The 18,733-nt window shown below is 41.1% G+C and overlaps 2 protein-coding genes across 2 annotated transcripts; one reads left to right on the top strand and one right to left on the bottom strand.

Annotated features, from left to right (window-relative positions):
• Positions 1-6,060: 6,060 nt before the first annotated feature.
• On the top strand, positions 6,061-10,089 carry polr1d (RNA polymerase I and III subunit D). The gene is made up of 5 exons (XM_077022719.1): positions 6,061-6,215; positions 7,789-7,886; positions 8,164-8,240; positions 8,878-8,960; positions 9,824-10,089. The coding sequence occupies exons 1-5, from the start codon at positions 6,123-6,125 to the stop codon at positions 9,869-9,871; spliced, it is 399 nt and encodes a 132-aa protein (XP_076878834.1). The 5' UTR covers positions 6,061-6,122; the 3' UTR covers positions 9,872-10,089.
• A 934-nt stretch (positions 10,090-11,023) lies between these two features.
• Positions 11,024-18,418, bottom strand: LOC143527477 (endothelin receptor type B-like). The gene is made up of 8 exons (XM_077022718.1): positions 18,152-18,418; positions 15,877-16,364; positions 15,113-15,225; positions 13,994-14,198; positions 13,566-13,715; positions 13,305-13,438; positions 12,975-13,083; positions 11,024-12,859 (listed from the first exon to the last, which is right to left on the bottom strand). The coding sequence occupies exons 1-8, from the start codon at positions 18,162-18,164 to the stop codon at positions 12,719-12,721; spliced, it is 1,353 nt and encodes a 450-aa protein (XP_076878833.1). The 5' UTR covers positions 18,165-18,418; the 3' UTR covers positions 11,024-12,718.
• Between the last annotated feature and the right edge of the window lie 315 nt (positions 18,419-18,733).

Here is an 18,733-nt window from a genome sequence, read left to right as displayed (position 1 = left end):
TTGAAAACCCACTTATTTAGTTTAGCGTTTGATAATTAATATCCCCCCTTAGATAAAGGTACAGATCCAGGGGTTCACAAGCGAAGGGTTTTATGGTAGACTGGGGCGCTGGTGCTGTCATCCTGTCACTGCTCGTGGTCACTCAAGTTTGTTGACAGTGCAGTGGACGGATGCCAATGTCTCAGAATGCTCCCAAGCCTATGTTACCTTCTGGTTCTGCCTTTTTTAGCTAGGCTGTAATAGTTTAACTTAATGCCGGAGTTGCTGCCACACTCCAGAAATGTGTTTAATTTCATCTGTCCTGTATATGTCCTCATACAGAGCTAATTTTCCCTGTTTTATTTTCTCCACATGGCTGCCCGCCTGCTTGAGGAAAAATGAGATGAGGAGAGACAAGCGATTTATCCAGTGCCAGCCACCTACTGCCTGACCAGATAAGCCTACACCATGATGGACAATACTACATCTTTTCCTTTTCTTTATTTCTTTCTGTCTAAATTGTTGTTGTTGTCATGGTGACCGGTGTCGGCCAGAGGAGGATGGGTTCCCCCCCTGAGTCTTGGTTCCTCTCAAGGTTTCTTCCTCATGCAAAAAAAAACTAGGGAGTTTTTCCTTGCCACTGTCGCCCTTGGCTTGCTCACAGGGGGCTTGGACTCGGCACTTGTAAAGCTGCTTTGGGACAACAACTGTTGTAAAAAGCGCTATATAAATAAAATTTGATTGATTGATTGACTTTTTAAAAAGTAATTAGTTATAGTTACTTGTTCAAAAAAGTAACCGAGTTAGTAACTGAATTACTCTATAATAAAAGTAACTCATTACCAGGGAAAGTAACTATTTGCATTACAGTTAATACAGTTAATGCAGTTTTCATAGTCAGTTGAAATGAGTAGATCAGAAAGGTGTTTAACTTTTGATATTTATTGCACATTCACAGACCAATGCAGGATAAAATCCTTTAAAATCCCAAATCTTTGTAAAAAAAAGAAAAAAAAAAAAAAAGCAAAAGTTACACTATATAAAGTGCATTTACATCTATCAAATTAAATTCTCTCAACCTGAGACAACTGGTTTGTTCACAACAGAAGTAAACTTAACAATAAAACCTCTATTCTTAATTAAATAAATCAAATACACAGTCTGGTAGACATTCAAGAACTTAAAGTATTTTGTTAAATAATGTTTATATCGCCACCTTGAAAATGCTAATTTTCTTCGGCTTGCTCCTGGCTCGCCATTTCTGCCTCTTCTTCGTTTGTGTCATGTGTCACTGGTGTGCTTCGGCACGCGTGTAACAACACTGGCTCTGATTGGCTACCATAACGCTGCCTTAGCCAATCGCTTACTGACTTGTTAAGTTAAACAGGTGTTACACCGAGAACTGTGACCTATCGAGTAACGTCAACGGTGTTGTAACAACAGGAAAAGTAATTAATAATTTTATCCCGTTACTGACAAAATGACGGCGTTACCTAACGCCGTTATTTTTAACGGCGTTATTCGCAACACTGCCTCTAAATGATTTCCATTTGGTTGTGGAATAATAATAACCTGGCCAAAGGAAAAGATAGAAGCCACTGACATCAATACAAGCAACTCCTGACAGTGGGTGGATGGTTTCATCCCAAATCCAGCACAATGAGGCTGTACATCAAGTGTAAGAAGGGGAGCCAAGGATGTATGAGCATCAGAGCCACTGTCCAGGACAAAATCAATGTCTAGGAATACACCAGGAAGATGGCCCAAAGTGACAAGGTGCTTAGGGAGCAGCTCAGACAGCAGAAACCTGAGGAGAAAAGGAATGAGGATGAGCAGATGCCATCATGGGTGAATAAACCAAATAGACAAATAGAAGCCGCTGGCTGTGAAAGGCTGGACTGAAAGACAGCACAGATGTGCTAATCAAGGATGCTAGAATAAGCTCTCAGTATTTGATCAATAGAGGCTGAGATCTACCACACCAGGGAGTCCCCTAGATGCAGGTGCAGTGATGCTCCTGAGATGGTCCAGCACATAATAGCAGGGTGCAAGGTGCTAGCAGGCAGAGAATACATGGAATGGTATATTCAAGTCACTGGCATAATACAAAGAAACATCTATGCAGAGTATGGACTGGAAATCTAAAGGTTAAAGGTTAAAGTGTAACACTTCCCCAAAAGTGGTGGAGAACCACCAAGCAAGATCCCGTGGGACTTCAAGATAACTGGTAAAATGGTAATGAATAACCAACCTGACATTGTGGTGATTGACAAACATCAGAAAAGGGCTGTAGTCATAAATGTGGCAATCCCATGTGATAGCAAAATCAGACACAAGGATTTTGTGAAGCTAAAAAAATAAGAGTGAAAAAAGATGTAGAAAAAAAAAGAGTTGGAAAAGATGTAAAAGGTGAAAGCAACAGTGGTTCCTGAGGTAATAGTAGCACTAGGGGCTGGGGGAGTGGATCCAACAGATCCCAGCAACATCTGAGATCTCTGTCCAGAACAGTGCACTCTTGGGAAGGGCTAGGATACTGTGCAAGACTCTTTGATAGAGGACCCAAACTTAAAGGAAAAAGACTGCCCTTAAGGTTAAGAGGGGAATTTTAAACATGTATAAATATCGTGTTTCCAGAAGGTATTTACAAAGCTTAACTTTTTCCACATTTTGTTACGTTACAGCCTTATTTCAAAATGGATACATTTTCCCCTTAAAATTGTACACACAATGTCCCCCATAACGTGAAAAAAGGTTGTTTGAATTTTTTGAAAATGGATTAAAAATAAAAACAACAAAATCACATGTATATACGTTTTCATAGCCTTTACTCAATAATTTGTTGAAGTACCTTTGGCAGCAATTGCAGCCTCAGGTCTTTTTGAGTATGCTTGGCACACCTGAATTTGGGGCATTTTCTCTGATTCTTCATTGTAGAACATCTCAAGCTCCATCAGGTTGGATGGGAAGTGTTAGTGCACAGCCATATTCATATCTCTCCAGAGGTGTCCGATCAGGTTCGAGTCTGGGCTCTGGCTGGGCCACTCAAGAACAGTGTTAGGAACTAGTTATACTAGGAATTAGTTATAGTTACTCACTACTTGTTCAAAAAAGTAACCGAGTTAGTAACTAAATTACTCTACAATAAAAGTAACTCGTTACCAGGGAAAGTAACTATTTGCATTACAGTTAAAAATGGTAATATGCCAATTTTGAAAAAGCAGTTTTCATAGTCAGTTGAAATGAGTAGATCAGAAAGGTGTTTAATTTTTGATATTTATTGCACATCCACAGACCAATGCAGGATAAAATCCTTTAAAACCCCAAATGTTTGTAAAAAAAAAAGCAAAAGTTACACTATATAAAGTGCATTTACATCTATCAAATTAAATTCTCTCAACCTGAGACAACTGGTTTGTTCACAACAGAAGTAAACTTAACAATAAAACCTCTATTCTTAATTAAATAAATCAAATACACAGTCTGGTAGACATTCAAGAACTTAAAGTATTTTTTAAAATAATGTTTATATTGCCACCTTGAAAATTTAAATTTTTCCTCGGCTTGCTCCTGACTCGCTATTTCTGCCTCACTGACGTGCTTCGGTGCGCGTGTAAAAACATTGGCTCTGATTGGCTACCATAACGCTGCCTTAGCCAATCGCTTACTGACTTGTTAAGTTAAAAAGGTGTTACACCGAGAACTGTGACCTATCGAGATCTGTTACTCCTCACTAACCTGGGCAGCGGTCCGCTCGCATTACTGTTAGTATATCAATATATAGTATCGCACTGCTTTTAATGACCAGTAACGTCAACGGCGTTGTAATGACAGGAAAAGTAATTAATTATATTATCCCGTTACTGACAAAATGACGCAGTTACCTAACGCCGTTATTCGCAACACTGCTCAAGAACATTCACAGAGTTGTCCCAAAGCCACTCCTTTGTAATCTTGGCTGTCAGGGTCACTGTCCTGTTGATGAACCTTTGGGCCAGTCTGAGGTCCAGAGCACTCTGGAGCAGGTTTTCTTCAAGGATGTCTCCATACATTGCTGCATTCATCTTTCCCTCGACCCTGACTAGTTTCCCAGTTTGTGCCTTTGCAAATCATGTCAAATCAACTGGAGTTACCACAGGTGGACTCCAATCAACTGGAGTTACCACAGGTGGACTCCAATCAAGTGGAGTTACCACAGGTGGACTCCAATCAAGTGGAGTTACCACAGGTGGACTCCAATCAACTGGAGTTACCACAGGTGGACTCCAATCAACTGGAGTTACCACAGGTGGACTCCAATCAAGTGGAGTTACCACAGGTGGACTCCAATCAACTGGAGTTACCACAGGTGGACTCCAATCAAGTGGAGTTACCACAGGTGGACTCCAATCAACTGGAGTTACCACAGGTGGACTCCAATCAAGTGGAGTTACCACAGGTGGACTCCAATCAACTGGAGTTACCACAGGTGGACTCCAATCAAGTGGAGTTACCACAGGTGGACTCCAATCAACTGGAGTTACCACAGGTGGACTCCAATCAAGTCATTCAAACAATTGAAGGATGTTCAGTGGAAAAATGATGCACCTGAGCTCAATTTTGGGCGTCATGGCAAAACTTGTGGGGGGTCAGGTCAGATGGCTCTTCCTCCTCTGCCTCCATCTTCTCCTCTTCCTCGAAGGGATGTAGCTCACCATGCTGGTGCCCTCGGGAGTGCTGCTCTGTGGGCATTCCATGCTCTCCTCCTCAGAGGGGCAAAGAGGAAACCCCTCTGCATGGAGGTCCTGCTTCCCTCTGCATGGAGGTCCGGCTCCCCTCTGCATGGAGGTCCTGCTCCCCTCTGCATGGAGGTCCTGCTCCCCTCTGCATGGAGGTCCTGCTCCCCTCTGCATGGAGGTCCTGCTCCCCTCTGCATGGAGGTCCGGCTCCCCTCTGCATGGAGGTCCTGCTCCCCTCTGTATGGAGGTCCTGTTCCCCTCTGTATGAAGGTCCTGCTCCCCTCTGCATGGAGGTCCTTGCTTTGGAGCTCCTAGTCCTGCTTTGACCTTTGCTTCGTACAGTTTATCAAAAAGGTCTTGGAGGTATTTGAAAGCTGTCGACTCCTTATCTAGAGCTGTGACCATTTTTTATGTGCCCTAAATTGATGTGTGGTGGTGGCATCAGCACCTTGGGGGGTCCACCAGTCCACAATATGTTGTTCTTCCCCAGAGAGATCTCTGTCCTTTTAGGCTAGTCCTGCCGTGCTAGTGAGCCTGGCTGCCCCAGCTGTCCTAAAGGCAAAGAAAGCAAGGATACGTTATAACTCCAGGTATGACACCATTCTGCAATCTTTGATAACTCCCAGCCATACTCATCATACTTCAAGGCACCTAGCAACATCTTGACACTGGTGTATTGCTCTTTTAGCTGCACCAAAATGAGCCACAGAGATGGATACTTGTTCTTGTTGTGATGTAGCATGGTTTTGAGGCTCCTACATGAACTATAGGTGATTCCTATAACCTCAAATAGACCAGCCAGATTGTTGCAGAAGCAAAGTCCATCTTGACAACAGAAGAAGCTGGATAAAGTTTGGTCTGATCTGAAACTTTCATTTAATGCTTTCATCTAATACGCTCCATTCCTTCGAGAGTTTTCTTGCAGTGTTCACACGTGAAATGAGGTCACACGGTTTGTCATGATCCCCAACATATATGCCAAAGTCTGCTTTGTAGGCCTCACACATCTTAACAGATGCTTTCAGAGTACTTCTTTGCTCTTGTCTTTTTAAATTGGCCACAGACGTAGCAAAATGTGTCTACCGGATGTATGCAACCTCTTGATGCCATCTAAATGAACTGTAGCTGTGTATGTACATTCACTTACTCAGCAGAACATCAAACGAAACTGTAAAAAATTCTGGAAAGTTCTCACAGTTCCAAAATCTTCTCAAAGTCTATACTCAGCACTGAATACTTTGTGAATAGTCATAAAAATAGTTCAATTAAAAAATATCATTGTACTGACCACAAAAGCAAAGTTTTTGTGGAGTAATAACCTTTTCTATTAATTTTAGGTCAAGAATTCGGAAAATACAACTGAAGACAAAAAAACATGTTAAATTGTTACGTAGTGTTATCTGTAGGTGGCGGTAAAACACTAAATAGATGTTTGCTAACCACCACAAAACCAAAGAAGAAGAGACGTCACACGCAAGCATGGCTGGTACTGATACAGAAAAGAAACCAGTTGTGGAAATGGTAAGTTAATATCTACGAACTCTGTCCCTCCTAAAGTTCTTTGTATCAAATACTGTTAACGTTAAACCACATGGCAAATGTTGATGGTGAAATGATATCGATTACCTAAACAATCACGAGTTTAGTTGGGTATCTTCTAGTCTAGAGTCCTGAGCTGTTTGTCCATCTGGGAGACACAATCATCTGCAGTAAAACATCTCCAAGCGTCTCAGGCCATCAAAGAAACACCATAACGAGAAACACATGGAGATGGGTAGTTACGTTATTGACCCATACAATCACGTGTTGTATGTGGGCTACAATATCTGTTATCAACCTGTGATAACGTTGCATTATTTAAAAGTCATGTTTAATGTAACTAACTGGGCGTTAAGAAGGCAGCGTTAGTGATTGAGAATGATGGCTCTTTAATGGGAGCAGGATCTTTTGGCTCTGTTCCTCGTAAAGAGCTTTCGTTCTTTATTCATGTATTTATTCATTTATTTAGGCAGCAGGAGGCGCTACTGGGTAAACTATGACAGCTTCAATATTAATATTAATGATGAACAATTAGCCTATGCACACTTTGCTGCCTTTCCTTAAATGTAGGTTTAATTAGGTAAACGTGTACGTAAACCCTTAAATGAGAGAAAAAAAACATTCAAAAGAATTCAAACTGACAAGTATATTTTAATAACGATAATAAAAAAAACTAATAGCAAATACATAAAGTTTGTATCATTTGTTGTATAACTTATAGCCTAACTGGGCCAACATTTGAAACGCATAAAATTAGAAACACATGTAATTTAGTAAATCTTACTAAATATTTTTTTCTAGTACTGCTCATTTGCTAATCGTCCTCTCCGTGGCTTGATTAAACAAACAGATAAATACATACGTTTAAACGGCTCCTAGAGGTGCCACTGCATTCCTTTCATTCATTTTTAATAATACACAAGCATCCACCCAAGATGCTTTACATCAAGAGGGTCACCTTTCACGAGGCAGGCCTGAATGAATAAAGAAATGCTGATTTACAACAAGTTATTAGTTGTTACCATTTTTTGGCAGTCACTACACAGCAAAAAACAGTAGTGGTTGAACAGAATGCTCAAAGTTAAGATTTAGCTTTGGCCCATGCAGTTTGATTTATAGACTTCAAACAATTTTCTGTGTTTTATAAGAGTAATTTGTGATGGATGTTTTGAGTTAACCACCTCTCTAATGGAGTCACTCGCCTCTTTTATCTTTTTGATATACAGTTTTCATGCAGGCTGCTCCTCCTGTCCTGTGTCAACAGATCTTTCCTGCCTGAAAGAAAACAAAAAAAAAACTCTTCTGATCAATTCCAAGTTTTGTTGGCTTTCTCCCTTCCCGCCCTTCACCCTTCCTGTCTGTACAGCAGCCCAATATCTCTGACACGTTTAAGGCCCATAATAGCTTTTGTTCCTTATCAGCAAATTTGGCATTAGTTATCATTAGTGCCACCAGTGAGATCTTGAGTTATGTTCCTGAGTCCATGTTGTGATGGTCTTTGTGCAGTACCACTCTACATGTGGGTCCGGTTGATGGTTGCTGTGTTTGTGTGCAGGTCCAGGCTGACGGCTCTGACGAGGGCTGCGTGACCTTCGTCTTGCACGAGGAGGACCACACTTTGGGCAACTCCCTCAGATACATGGTCATGAAAAAGTAAGAATAACCTGGCAGACTGCGCATACAGGTGTCCATCATGCATGGTTCAGAACCTTCTTCTTTGAAGCGTTCCTAATCACCTGAGGTGAGGTGTGCATCTGAAGATCGTTGTCTTCTAGAACAGATATGTGCCTTTGAGAGGCTTCTCCTAATATCCTCCTAACAACTGCAAGTGCAAGAGGGTTTATCAGAATCCTCGTACTAAAAGCTGCATCACGCGCACACACATGTTGTAGTTGGAGGACTTTCATGCCCTTTGGTTGTGTTTCCGTAGTCCTGACGTGGAGTTCTGTGGGTACAGCATCACGCACCCCTCTGAGAGCAAGATCAACTTCCGTATACAGACACGAGGTGAGTTCTTCATATCTTTACTCTCATTACCCCTTTCAGTTAATTAAATTAAAGCAAATTGTTGAGTTAATTTGCATATTTTTGGCTATAATACACAAACAGCATATAGTATAATTTTACAGGAGAGAAAGCAAGAAATACTTATTTTGCCTTTGCAACACAAACCTCCCCCAAACCTACACTTTGTTTTTAATCTTTAGTTCTTTTTCCCCCTCAAACTCTGCCTAACTTTTTTTTTCTTTTCAACAACTTCATTTTATGTTAATTAGATTATTTGAACAGCCTCTTCTGAGCGCAGGAAGGGAGTTGGTTTTGGTGGGCCAGAGAACAAAGACCTCCCTTCACTGCTAATCTAATTGGCCAGTGCAGGGGCAGAGACCCGAGAGGGGCCTTCAGACGGGGACATGGGGCCCTTAAACTGCATCTTGAAATTCTTAGGATTTTTGGATAATTTGATGAGCATCGAATCACCAAAGAGCAGGACTTGCCAAGAGAACCGGACATACCTTGTGTCCTCTGATTCATTTACATACTTGCACTTGAGCATCCTGTGAAATAGCTTATTTGATGCAGAGCTCAGTATGACACATTGTTCCTGTTTTGATTGCCTGTTTCTTCTCGCCCTCTGGGTCTCAAGGAGGAGTTCCTGCAACTGAGCCTCTTCGCAAGGGCCTGAATGACCTCACTGACGTCTGTAAACATGTGCTGCACACTTTTGAGGTGAGCTCGACCGCTCACACACACACACACACACACACACACACACACACACACACACACTCTCAATGGTCATCACAGCAGGATCTCCAGCATCACCTGCTCTCCCTCCGCCCCTGGATAAACTCCTTGGCTCCTCTCTTGCTAGACTTCCTGTTTGTATTGGCCGGTTTGCAAGCACAGATGGTCATCCAAGACTTCCACACTCCTGTTTCCCAATGGCTGTAGGTTTAATGAGGGGTGTGTACTACTGGCACAGACCAGAGGAGTGTGCGCTGGGCAGCACGTGCCCCGCGGTGCTGGCCCCAGGTGGAGAGATCATTACTTCGCAGTACAGCATCCAAGACAGTCGGTGAAAACAGGCCGACAATCATTGCTTAGGCAGAGAAGACATTTGTGGATATTTTGACAAATGAGAGGTTAGGTTGAGTTAACTTTCGGTGGGTGGTTGTTCATGTTACTAGATTTGGCTGTGTCAAACACTGTTTGGATGTAATGGTCCCGTTGTTTTGGGCCACTGAAGGTAAACTAATAGCAGTGCGGTTCTCTAGTCTTGAAAAGAGGACATTGAGGAGGATTCAAATGTTTGTGAGTCTTGTGATGGAGCCTTGAGTCACAGGAGAGAATAGGGTGGCTGTTTTTGTGCTACTGGGACACAAACACAGGCTCGAGTGTTTGATCTTCAAATGCAAAACCTGAACGTGGTGTTCTTGCACCAAATGCTATAAATCAAAAGGTTGTGCGATTTGTGCAGTTTGTTGTTGCACGAAAAGTGTGAGTGTGTCTGAAGAATGGAAGTGCTTGGAGAAGAGACCCTGAGAAGACTGTCTGGTTTGGCTTAACCTTTTACATTCTGGGTTTGACAGGCACAGGTCAAGGAGTTCAAGGAGAAGCAGGGAGAGACGATGGAATGATGTTAGACCTTGATGGCGCTAGAAGACTGTCAAGTGACATGAGTCAGTGTCTCACGGTGGGAAGACTCAACATGCTGCAGTCCACAATTCCTATGTAGACCTCTCTGTAGAGATGGGTTTTCTGTACATTGTAATCTCTCTCTCTCTCTCTTTCATATATATATATATATGAATATATAATTTATTTTTTTGTTTGTATAAAAAAATGTCCATTCTGATTTAGTCTTTAGTGTTTTTTTATTTGTGTATTTGCAGTTGGTTTAGGAAGGATAGGATCAGAAATGAATTTATTAGAGGATCATCACATGTAGCATGTTTTGGAGATAAAGTTAGAGAAGCGAGATTGAGATGGTTTGGACATGTACAGAGGAGGGAGGAGAGGTATATTGGTAGGAGGGTCTTGAGGATGGAACTTCCAGGCAAGAGGAGGAGAGGTAGACCTAAGAGGAGGTTTATGGATGCAGTGGTAGAGGATATCAGAGTGGCTGGTGTTTCAGTGGAGGACACTCAGGACAGGGTCAGATGGAGGAGTTTGATCCACTGTGGCAACCCCTAAACGGGAATAGCCAAAAGAAGAATGTGATTTGCAGTTGGTTTAGGTCTCTTTTTTTTCCCCCCAAAGTTATGTGTTTGTTGTATAGCAGTGGGTCACGGCAGGACACGTGGCGTCTTTGACGTATGATGAGAAGGATTGCAGAAAGCCCTCATTTGAGTGCAGTCATGGGTCCAACTCATACAAACAAAACTCACTCAGTAACCATGGGAAAACATTCCAGTGTTTTAAGACAATGTGTACCTCACTAAAACAAGAACACCAGGAACATCAGACCTTCTGAAGAACTGGATAGTTTAAGAAAACTGAACAATGTGAAATATAATGCTAAACGTCTTAGAAGATGAAACACCCTGTTGTACATTGATGCATGTTTTACATTCAGTGTCGCAGAACATTGGCTTTTAAATTTCATAACCATGGATGAGAATGGAAAGACTTGTAAGCATCTCTCTGACCCTCCTTCCTTAAACCAGTGAGGCTTAGGATGTATCTAAATGGGTTTTGTAAAGATACTGAAGACATTCTGTTACCCCCCCCCCCCCCAAAACCCCTGAACAGATCATGGCATTTCAAAGACCACAACACTCAGATAAAAATATTGTTTCTCAGTTTATTACATCATATTTGACAATATGTAGTCTAAGTATAAAAGCATTGATAATAAAAACAATGGAGGCATTTGGAGGGGAAACTACGTACAATGCAGTAAAGTTAAAAGTACACCACAAACAGCATACATGTAATGGACCAGTGTAACACGAAGGCCAGTACTGAAAAAGATGGAAAGAAATTATTTTTGTACCAGTTTTCCCAACAGACAAAAAAGCCAAGATTTTCCATGTAAAGTTTCTGTTGTAGTAAAAAATAAAAACCATAAATATTTACAGCTGGTTTCAGGGATGAAGTTACAACCCCAGAAAAGTCTCAAATTTGACTATATTTGAAGAAATACATATAAAAATATGTGTGAATAAGTGAATGTAAATAGGACCCATATATTAAATATATCTTTTTCCTGTCATTTCAAAGATTGGCATGAGAAGATGATGTAATAGGTCAATTTACGGTAAGGTGTCAATGACAAAAGCACGAGTCACTGAAAAGCTCATTCTGAATGTGTCATTTGTTGAAGGCTTTCACTACATATACAAACGTGACAATGACTAACCTATTTTCAGGTTTACATGCCTTCAGCTGCAGTGAACGTTTATTCAGATCTAACACTATCTTTAGCCTGTACACTGGGAGACCTCAGTGGTGTTTCATGAATTGGCTCAAAGCTGCAGCTATGCTGTGTTCATTTGTAATCTCCTGTAGTGATGGACCAGCCAGTAAGAATGACAGAGCAGGAGAATTAAGCCAATAAATGATTAACCATGATTGTCCAATTTAGTTAGCTGCAGTCACAAGATTCCTCAACACAACTCCAGTTGGTTGGATCTCTGTCTTTGCTTATTTACAAGTAGAATTAAAGTGTGTACAATTCATATGACATATGAGTCAGCATTAATGCCAGTGCCTTTTCAGTTCACATGTACAGTTCACATGTACAGTTAAGAATCTTAATATATACAGAGACTCAAACTTTCATACTGTCGCACCAGCAAGACTTTGTTTGTTCAACAGTCTGCATGGTTTGTCTACAGACAGGTCCAGGGACTCTAGGGTGTGTTGTTCCAGTCTGCATGGTTTGTCTACAGACAGGTCCAGGGACTCTAGGGTGTGTTGTTCCAGTCTGCATGGTTTGTCTACAGACAGGTCCAGGGACTCTAGGGTGTGTTGTTCCAGTCTGCATGGTTTGTCTACAGACAGGTCCAGGGACTCTAGGGTGTGTTGTTCCAGTCTGCATGGTTTGTCTACAGACAGGTCCAGGGACTCTAGGGTGTGTTGTTCCAGTCTGCATGGTTTGTCTACAGACAGGTCCAGGGACTCTAGGGTGTGTTGTTCCAGGCCGTTCAACAATATCCAGACCTCCAGTTTCCAGTCTGCAGCATCTGCATGGGCCTGAGGTACCTGACTGTACGAGTCTTGGCCAGTTTGTGATTTCATCTACGGTTTGGGTTTGAATTGACACTTGCCGTGCTCCTGCGGTAAGAGAATTTTTCTCCATCCTGGGCCCGCACCCTAATAGTTTCGAAGTCGATTCCTTGGAACTGAGAAGAATCAGTGGAACCCACCCAATGCAATGAGGGTTATAGTTTCAGAAAGTCACTTGGTCTGTCACTTGGGGATGGAGTGAGTCTGGGTGGGGCTCACTGCGTGACCTGGCAGCATGGATGCAGTGGGCAGTTTTATGAAGAACTGTACTTCTGACTAGAACGCGAGCCAGACCGATCTAACCCGTTGCCGTGGCACGAGCCCTTCCAGCGAATTGCAGAGCCGCGCTCGTCAGACGGAACAACATCGCTCTGGCACCAGCAGCACAGGCAAGACTAAACATTTAGAAACAAAAGACAGATTTAAAGTGAAAGATTACTCAGCTGTTCAAAAAAAAAAAAATCCTCAAAGATATCACTGCATGCTTAGCAGCCCAGTACTCTGTGTTACCTTGAAACAATTTTTGAACTTCTGGCTGACGAAGTAGAGTGCCACGGGATTAATGCAGGAGTTGAGGGAGGCCATATTGATGCCGATGTAATTTAACACCAGCAGGAAGCTAACACAACATGGGGGTTAAAAGAGGAAAGGTGAGTGAGAGGTAAACAGGAAGAGAGCTGTGGGACTACATTGATCTTCTGTAAACTGCTGTGAAATTGCACTTCCTAGTGGGGAAAACTGCTGACTGCCCAATTTTTATATAAATCATCACACATATATATTTAGGTCATTTTTCTTCAAAGACTGTTAGATAGCAGGTGTTTTGGAGGGATTCGGTACCTGAAGAGCTCACAGCGATTAGGATCCTTCGGATCATAAGTGATATTTTTCAAAATGCGGCTGAGATGCAGAGGCAGCCAGCAGAGAGCAAAGATCACCACAAGGCAGAAGACAGTTTTAGCCACTTCCCGTCTCTAGATAAGACAAAAAACAACAGTATCCTGTAAGCCAGTGACGTCGGTTATTTTCAAGTTCATAGGAGAGTACAACATGGATGTTAGGGCTTGTTATTAAGTGAGAAGCATCAAGATATGTCAGCACCTGTTTCATGTGATCGTTGAGGGCAATTCGCATTCCTTTCTTTCTTTTCAACATCTCACATGACATGAGGGTGTAGAAAACGCCAGTGCAGGCCAGCGGTAGGCAAAAATAAAACCCAAACAGCCACCAATCCTTAACCGCCTGATAAAACTGTTAGGGTAGAAATTCAAAACATTTCAACACACTGAAGGATGGCCAGCACCTGCACTTGCACACATTACGTTTCACGTTTTGGAGGTCAGTGCCAAAAGATATTTGGCAACATATAAAGGGGAATTTGACCCAGCAACACGTTGAGCACACAAGCTGCATGAGCATAAGAATGGATTTACCAGCATTCAACATGAACCACAACATTCCCTGTGGTATGGATTAGAAAGGTAAACGTGATGTGCATGCCAGTAAGTTGGACTTCTGGGAGGGTGTACCTGCAAGAACGCTGTGTTCTGTTCAGGGAGTAGGAAACACACAAGCAACATCCTTCCTCTATAGTTCATCTCCATCAGGCCAAAGGTCAGACATTCGGGCACTGCTAGCACTATGGCCACCAGCCAGATCAGTATGACTTCCACAGCCTTCCATAGCGGGATCCCCATCCCCTTCACACGGTTCCAGGAGGTCACAGCATGATATCTGTTGATGGAATAACAGGATCTGAGAGGTCATCACATCATCTTGGAGCACATGCTCTAGCTTGCTTCATAATGGCACCTCAACTTGCCATGTGTTTGAAAAGGTCAATGGTTAACCCTAAAACATCTGAATATCTTAATATCAAAGTGTTATTTTCAGTTTACTTTCAGTTGAAACTAAAGCACTAAAGTGCAGTCGTTGAACGGGGAGTCAGGTGTATCTTAGCGTCCTACATCATTTCCTTTACTGTGAGGAGAAGAGTTTGATTTAAATGGTGTACTGAGAAAGATATATCATCATCCTGGCAACAGACTGAGTCATCCAGATGTTTTAAAACGTTTTTGGTTGTTGTCCAGTGGTAAGTTGTCATTCATTTATGATTGTGTACCGCAAATTTGCCATGTTTGACACATTCATTTGAGTCTTTTTCTTTACTCATGGTGATAGATGACTAAAAGAATGTGCTATAGTTGCTCACAACCCAACTCATTACGGCTGAAATTAACTGAAAAATGTCCTTAGAAAAAGGACAGACAACAATTGTTATATTAAAATGTATGTAGTGTTTGAGCCTTAACATTTCACTAATAGCTAACGTTTTATTCAACGTTTATGTTTGTTTTGTTTGCCAAGAATTCCAACATCTAATTTTATTTTGTTTCGTTTCATTTAGAAAAATGTAACAATTCATGTTCTTTACACTTTATTAACATGTAATAATTCATGTTCTCTACACTTCATTAACATGTAATAATTCATGTTCTCTACACTTCATTAACGTGTAATAATTCATGTTCTCTACACTTCATTAACATGTAATAATTCATGTTCTCTACACTTCATTAACATGTAATGCAATAGGACACAATAGGATATGTGCATATTTGAAGAGAAAAATCTGTCATGTGTCTAACCTGTCAATGCTGAGGGCACACAAGCTGAGAACCGTGATGCCCACTGACGCCTTCTGAATGAAGGGCACAAGCTTGCAGACGTACACCCCGAACGGCCAGTCTTCTGCCAGCAGCTGGAGGCAAAACAAATGAAGTTTTTCTTCAGAGATGAGTAGAACATTTAGCTCACACTGAACCACACAAATGTTGCACTAAATGTTTTACATTTTAGTTCCATTTAGTTTATCTATGTATGACAAACTGCTAAAAACATATATATATATATATATATATATATATATATATATATATATATATATATATATATATATATATATAAATATTTCTGGCATTTTAGTGGACCACCCTTTGAAATCTGAATATCTGAAATGTGAGTATGATTTCTAAAGGACAGCAGGGAGTATTTTAACTGTGCGTTACAGTCTGAGTCCCTCACTGTCTCAAAGCTGGTGTTCAGAACAGCCTTTTACTACACAGGGAACTCGTCTATGATGTGAGTAATGGTGCTTGGATCTAGAAAGGGTTTGTCTACAACTGTGCTCTATCCAATCAGGAGTCATAAGCTAGGAATTTACAACTTGGACACAGCTCCCTTTCTTAACATATTAGTCATAATTTTTTTTTGCCTGAGCCTATGCAACATCATTTTATTTAATTCTTGCTTCATCACATTTTTTATGCCTTTTATGCTTTTCAAGACTAAAAATGGACAGAGCAATTGTGAATAGCCTATTTCTCCACAGCCCAACTCGACAGTGTCCTACCCGAAAGACATTGATGGGGATGGCAAACAGGATGTACAGCAGGTCTCCCAGTGCCAAGCTGCCGATCAGAACGTTTGGTCCGTTCCTCATGCACTTGTTTTTGTAGATGATGCGTAGCAGCGTCGAATTCCCGATGATGCCCACCATAAAGATCAGGCAGGATATGACGGTGTTGGCGTACTTGAAGGCAAGTTTGATCTCGGTGGGTTTATGGCACATTTGCGAGTCAGCAGACCGGCCCGAGTCCCTCAGCACCGGCTGGTTGGCGCTGGTGTTCCACACCGTGGCTTCCACAACCAGACTGGGAGTATCTGCAGGGCCAGCTTGGGTGGAGTCTCGGGTGGAGTCTCGGCTGAAGCGTGAAGCCTCACAGCAGCCTGCTAGCAGCAGAAGCCCCAACCCCACCACTGTCATCTTCTGATGTTTGGGTGCTGGGTGGCCTGAATGCCTGATGATTATACTAACTACTCCTTTAGTCTGTGACCAACCTGTGCAAAGGGAACATCAGACATGTTTCTAATATATACATATAAATATTTGTGTGTGTGTATATATATATACACTATATATAGTGTAACCATGTAGCTCATATGCATGCCCACACAAAACAATGAAAATATTTACTATCTATGATCTTTGAAGACCAAAGAATTTTTTATCTTGTCAAAACAGATGACACACTTCACATATTCTTGGATTTTTGTATCTATGGGCACATAAAACTGGACTGCTCTGGTTAGGTGTCACCCCATAAACAATGACACAAGTGATTGTAGATGGTTGCTGTGTGAGAGTTTTTAGTGCTCTGTAAGCCCTGCCCTCTAATTCCTCATAAAAGATTCCCCCTCCGGGCCCCTTATATTATTATATTACTTCTTGAGGGCTTGGTTGGGGACTATAGAGACAGAGAGAGCCTTTTCTTTCTTGTCTTGGGCCATCAGAAGTCATGTGTTCCCCTCTCAGTATGAATAGCTTGATTGATCAACCACTATAACATATGTGGCACATCTTGAAAACTGGCAAGCCAAATTACTAATTGTTGAATAACGCTTAGAATAAGACCATTGTAAAACTTAAGGGGTGCCTGTGACATCAGCACAATGTGGTAGTGTGGCATGATGCTGTATGATGTGTGAATGATCTCTCAAAAGGATACACATGGTGCAGCCTGAATTCAAAGAAGTAACACAAAACTGGATGAGCACTGTGTAATCATGATCAAAATGTTGGCTACCCCATATCTCTGATTCTATTTGCTTGCCTCTGTAGTTCACTGTTGCCATATAACAGATTCACATATTTTATATCTCTGCAATGAGGGAAAATTATGCTACATAAGTTCTTACTTATAGCAAACAACTACTAATTTCATAATAGACCAACACCAGCAAAGGAACGACATGATACAAAGAAGTCAGTGTAATGGCCACACAAAGGCATTGAAAATGAAGATTAGCCACAGAGGTAGAGGGCGGAGGTCAGCAGTCATGACTTTCTGAAGCTATAAGGGGTTAGCGCAGACACCAAAAGTCAAGAGGGTTCTTGGGAAGAAACATAATAGAACAGCTGCCCTGCTAGCATTGACTGATTCATTCAGCCATCTCAAAGTAGCCAGAGGGCGATAAAGAATCTTTTGAATCATTTTATTGTTTTACGAAATCACAGCCTTGATAGACTATCACATGAGCCTTTATAAAACTGACCCAAATGTAAAAGATTAGATCATTGTGCTTCATTCTGCTTCACAGATCTAATGAGTGGTGTAGGTAGTGAAGTGGCCATGGAAACAACCATGTCAGACATGTATGTCAGTGTTGTCTAGTTGTAGAGATCAGTAACTGACTGTCATCATTTCTACCAGTTAGGTCTTTAAAAAATTGGTGTCATACACTATTCACAAATAAGAAATACATGATTCATCCATTTATATTTTCATTTATAGCATAAGAATAAGTCAGATACTGTTAATTGGATCATTGGTAAACATCTGTATAATTTGAAAAAATAAATTACAAATTGTAAAACGGCATACTTTATCTAAAAAAAATCAGAATAACTCAAAGTGTGAAGATATGGTAAGATATTCAAATATAAATATGAACAATCACAAACTTTACTTACTTTCAAAGTAGGCTATTAACCTTAACATACCTTTTAGTGAATATCATGCTTCATAAAATAAAAATAAAAAACAAAACATTTCCTTATATAACTTGTTTCACGAATCTATTTCAGCAGATTTTGTCTTTCAAAAAAGATTAGTGAGGCTAATTACCTTTATTTTGCATATGACTTGAGATCTTTTTCCCGAGTCTCTCCTCTTCTGTTAATTCTCGTAAAGAAAATGTAGACGCGTATTCCAATCAAGTCTGTAGTGTTTTATAAATATGTTTCTTTCAAAATGCTTGAACAGCCAAGATTGTAACGACCTGTGCCAATTCATGAAAGCATGTCCATCCGTTTGAATGGCACCATAATCGATATGCGATCCTTGTCCTTGTTATCGTACCATCCTTATGACACCTAGTGTGTGTTTGCTGGACGAGTCTGTAGTTATATAGTTGCGGAGCCTGTTTGGAGAACCAATGAGCGCAGATCCCCCCATCACTCGCATGTGATCCCGTCCTCCTGCTCTAGGTTAACGTATGCAGCAAAATAGGAGCTTTTGGACAAAACTACTAGACAGTTTCTTTAAGTGAATCTCTTTCTAAATCGTTTATTTAGACCATGTACTGCGCAACTGGGTTGTTCATACAAACTCGTTGCGTCTAGAAACATAAACACGAGGTTTTATTTTAAATCGTTACAACTGCAGTACATAGGCTAGTATCATTTCGTGACTTCTGTGGAATTCTAG

The sequence above is a fragment of the Brachyhypopomus gauderio genome, chromosome 11 (assembly GCF_052324685.1).
Source record: "Brachyhypopomus gauderio isolate BG-103 chromosome 11, BGAUD_0.2, whole genome shotgun sequence".
NCBI classification, from domain to species: Eukaryota; Metazoa; Chordata; class Actinopteri; order Gymnotiformes; family Hypopomidae; genus Brachyhypopomus; species Brachyhypopomus gauderio.
The sequence above is the reverse complement of the archived record's forward strand: the minus strand, read 5'-3'. Positions and strand labels throughout refer to the sequence as shown.

What these genes read in the sequence shown, in the direction of transcription:
- polr1d (XM_077022719.1), top strand. Translation starts at nt 6,123, where the DNA reads ATGTTTGCTAACCACCACAAAACCAAAGAAGAAGAGACGTCACACGCA. An exon ending in AGATACATGGTCATGAAAAA is followed by an intron (nt 7,887 to 8,163) that starts GTAAGAATAACC and finishes GTGTTTCCGTAG; the next exon opens with TCCTGACGTGGAGTTCTGTG. An exon ending in CTTCCGTATACAGACACGAG is followed by an intron (nt 8,241 to 8,877) that starts GTGAGTTCTTCA and finishes CTGGGTCTCAAG; the next exon opens with GAGGAGTTCCTGCAACTGAG.
- LOC143527477 (XM_077022718.1), bottom strand. An exon ending in TCAACGATCACATGAAACAG is followed by an intron (nt 13,439 to 13,565) that starts GTGCTGACATAT and finishes TGTCTTATCTAG; the next exon opens with AGACGGGAAGTGGCTAAAAC. An exon ending in AGTTCAAAAATTGTTTCAAG is followed by an intron (nt 12,860 to 12,974) that starts GTAACACAGAGT and finishes CTAAATGTTTAG; the next exon opens with TCTTGCCTGTGCTGCTGGTG.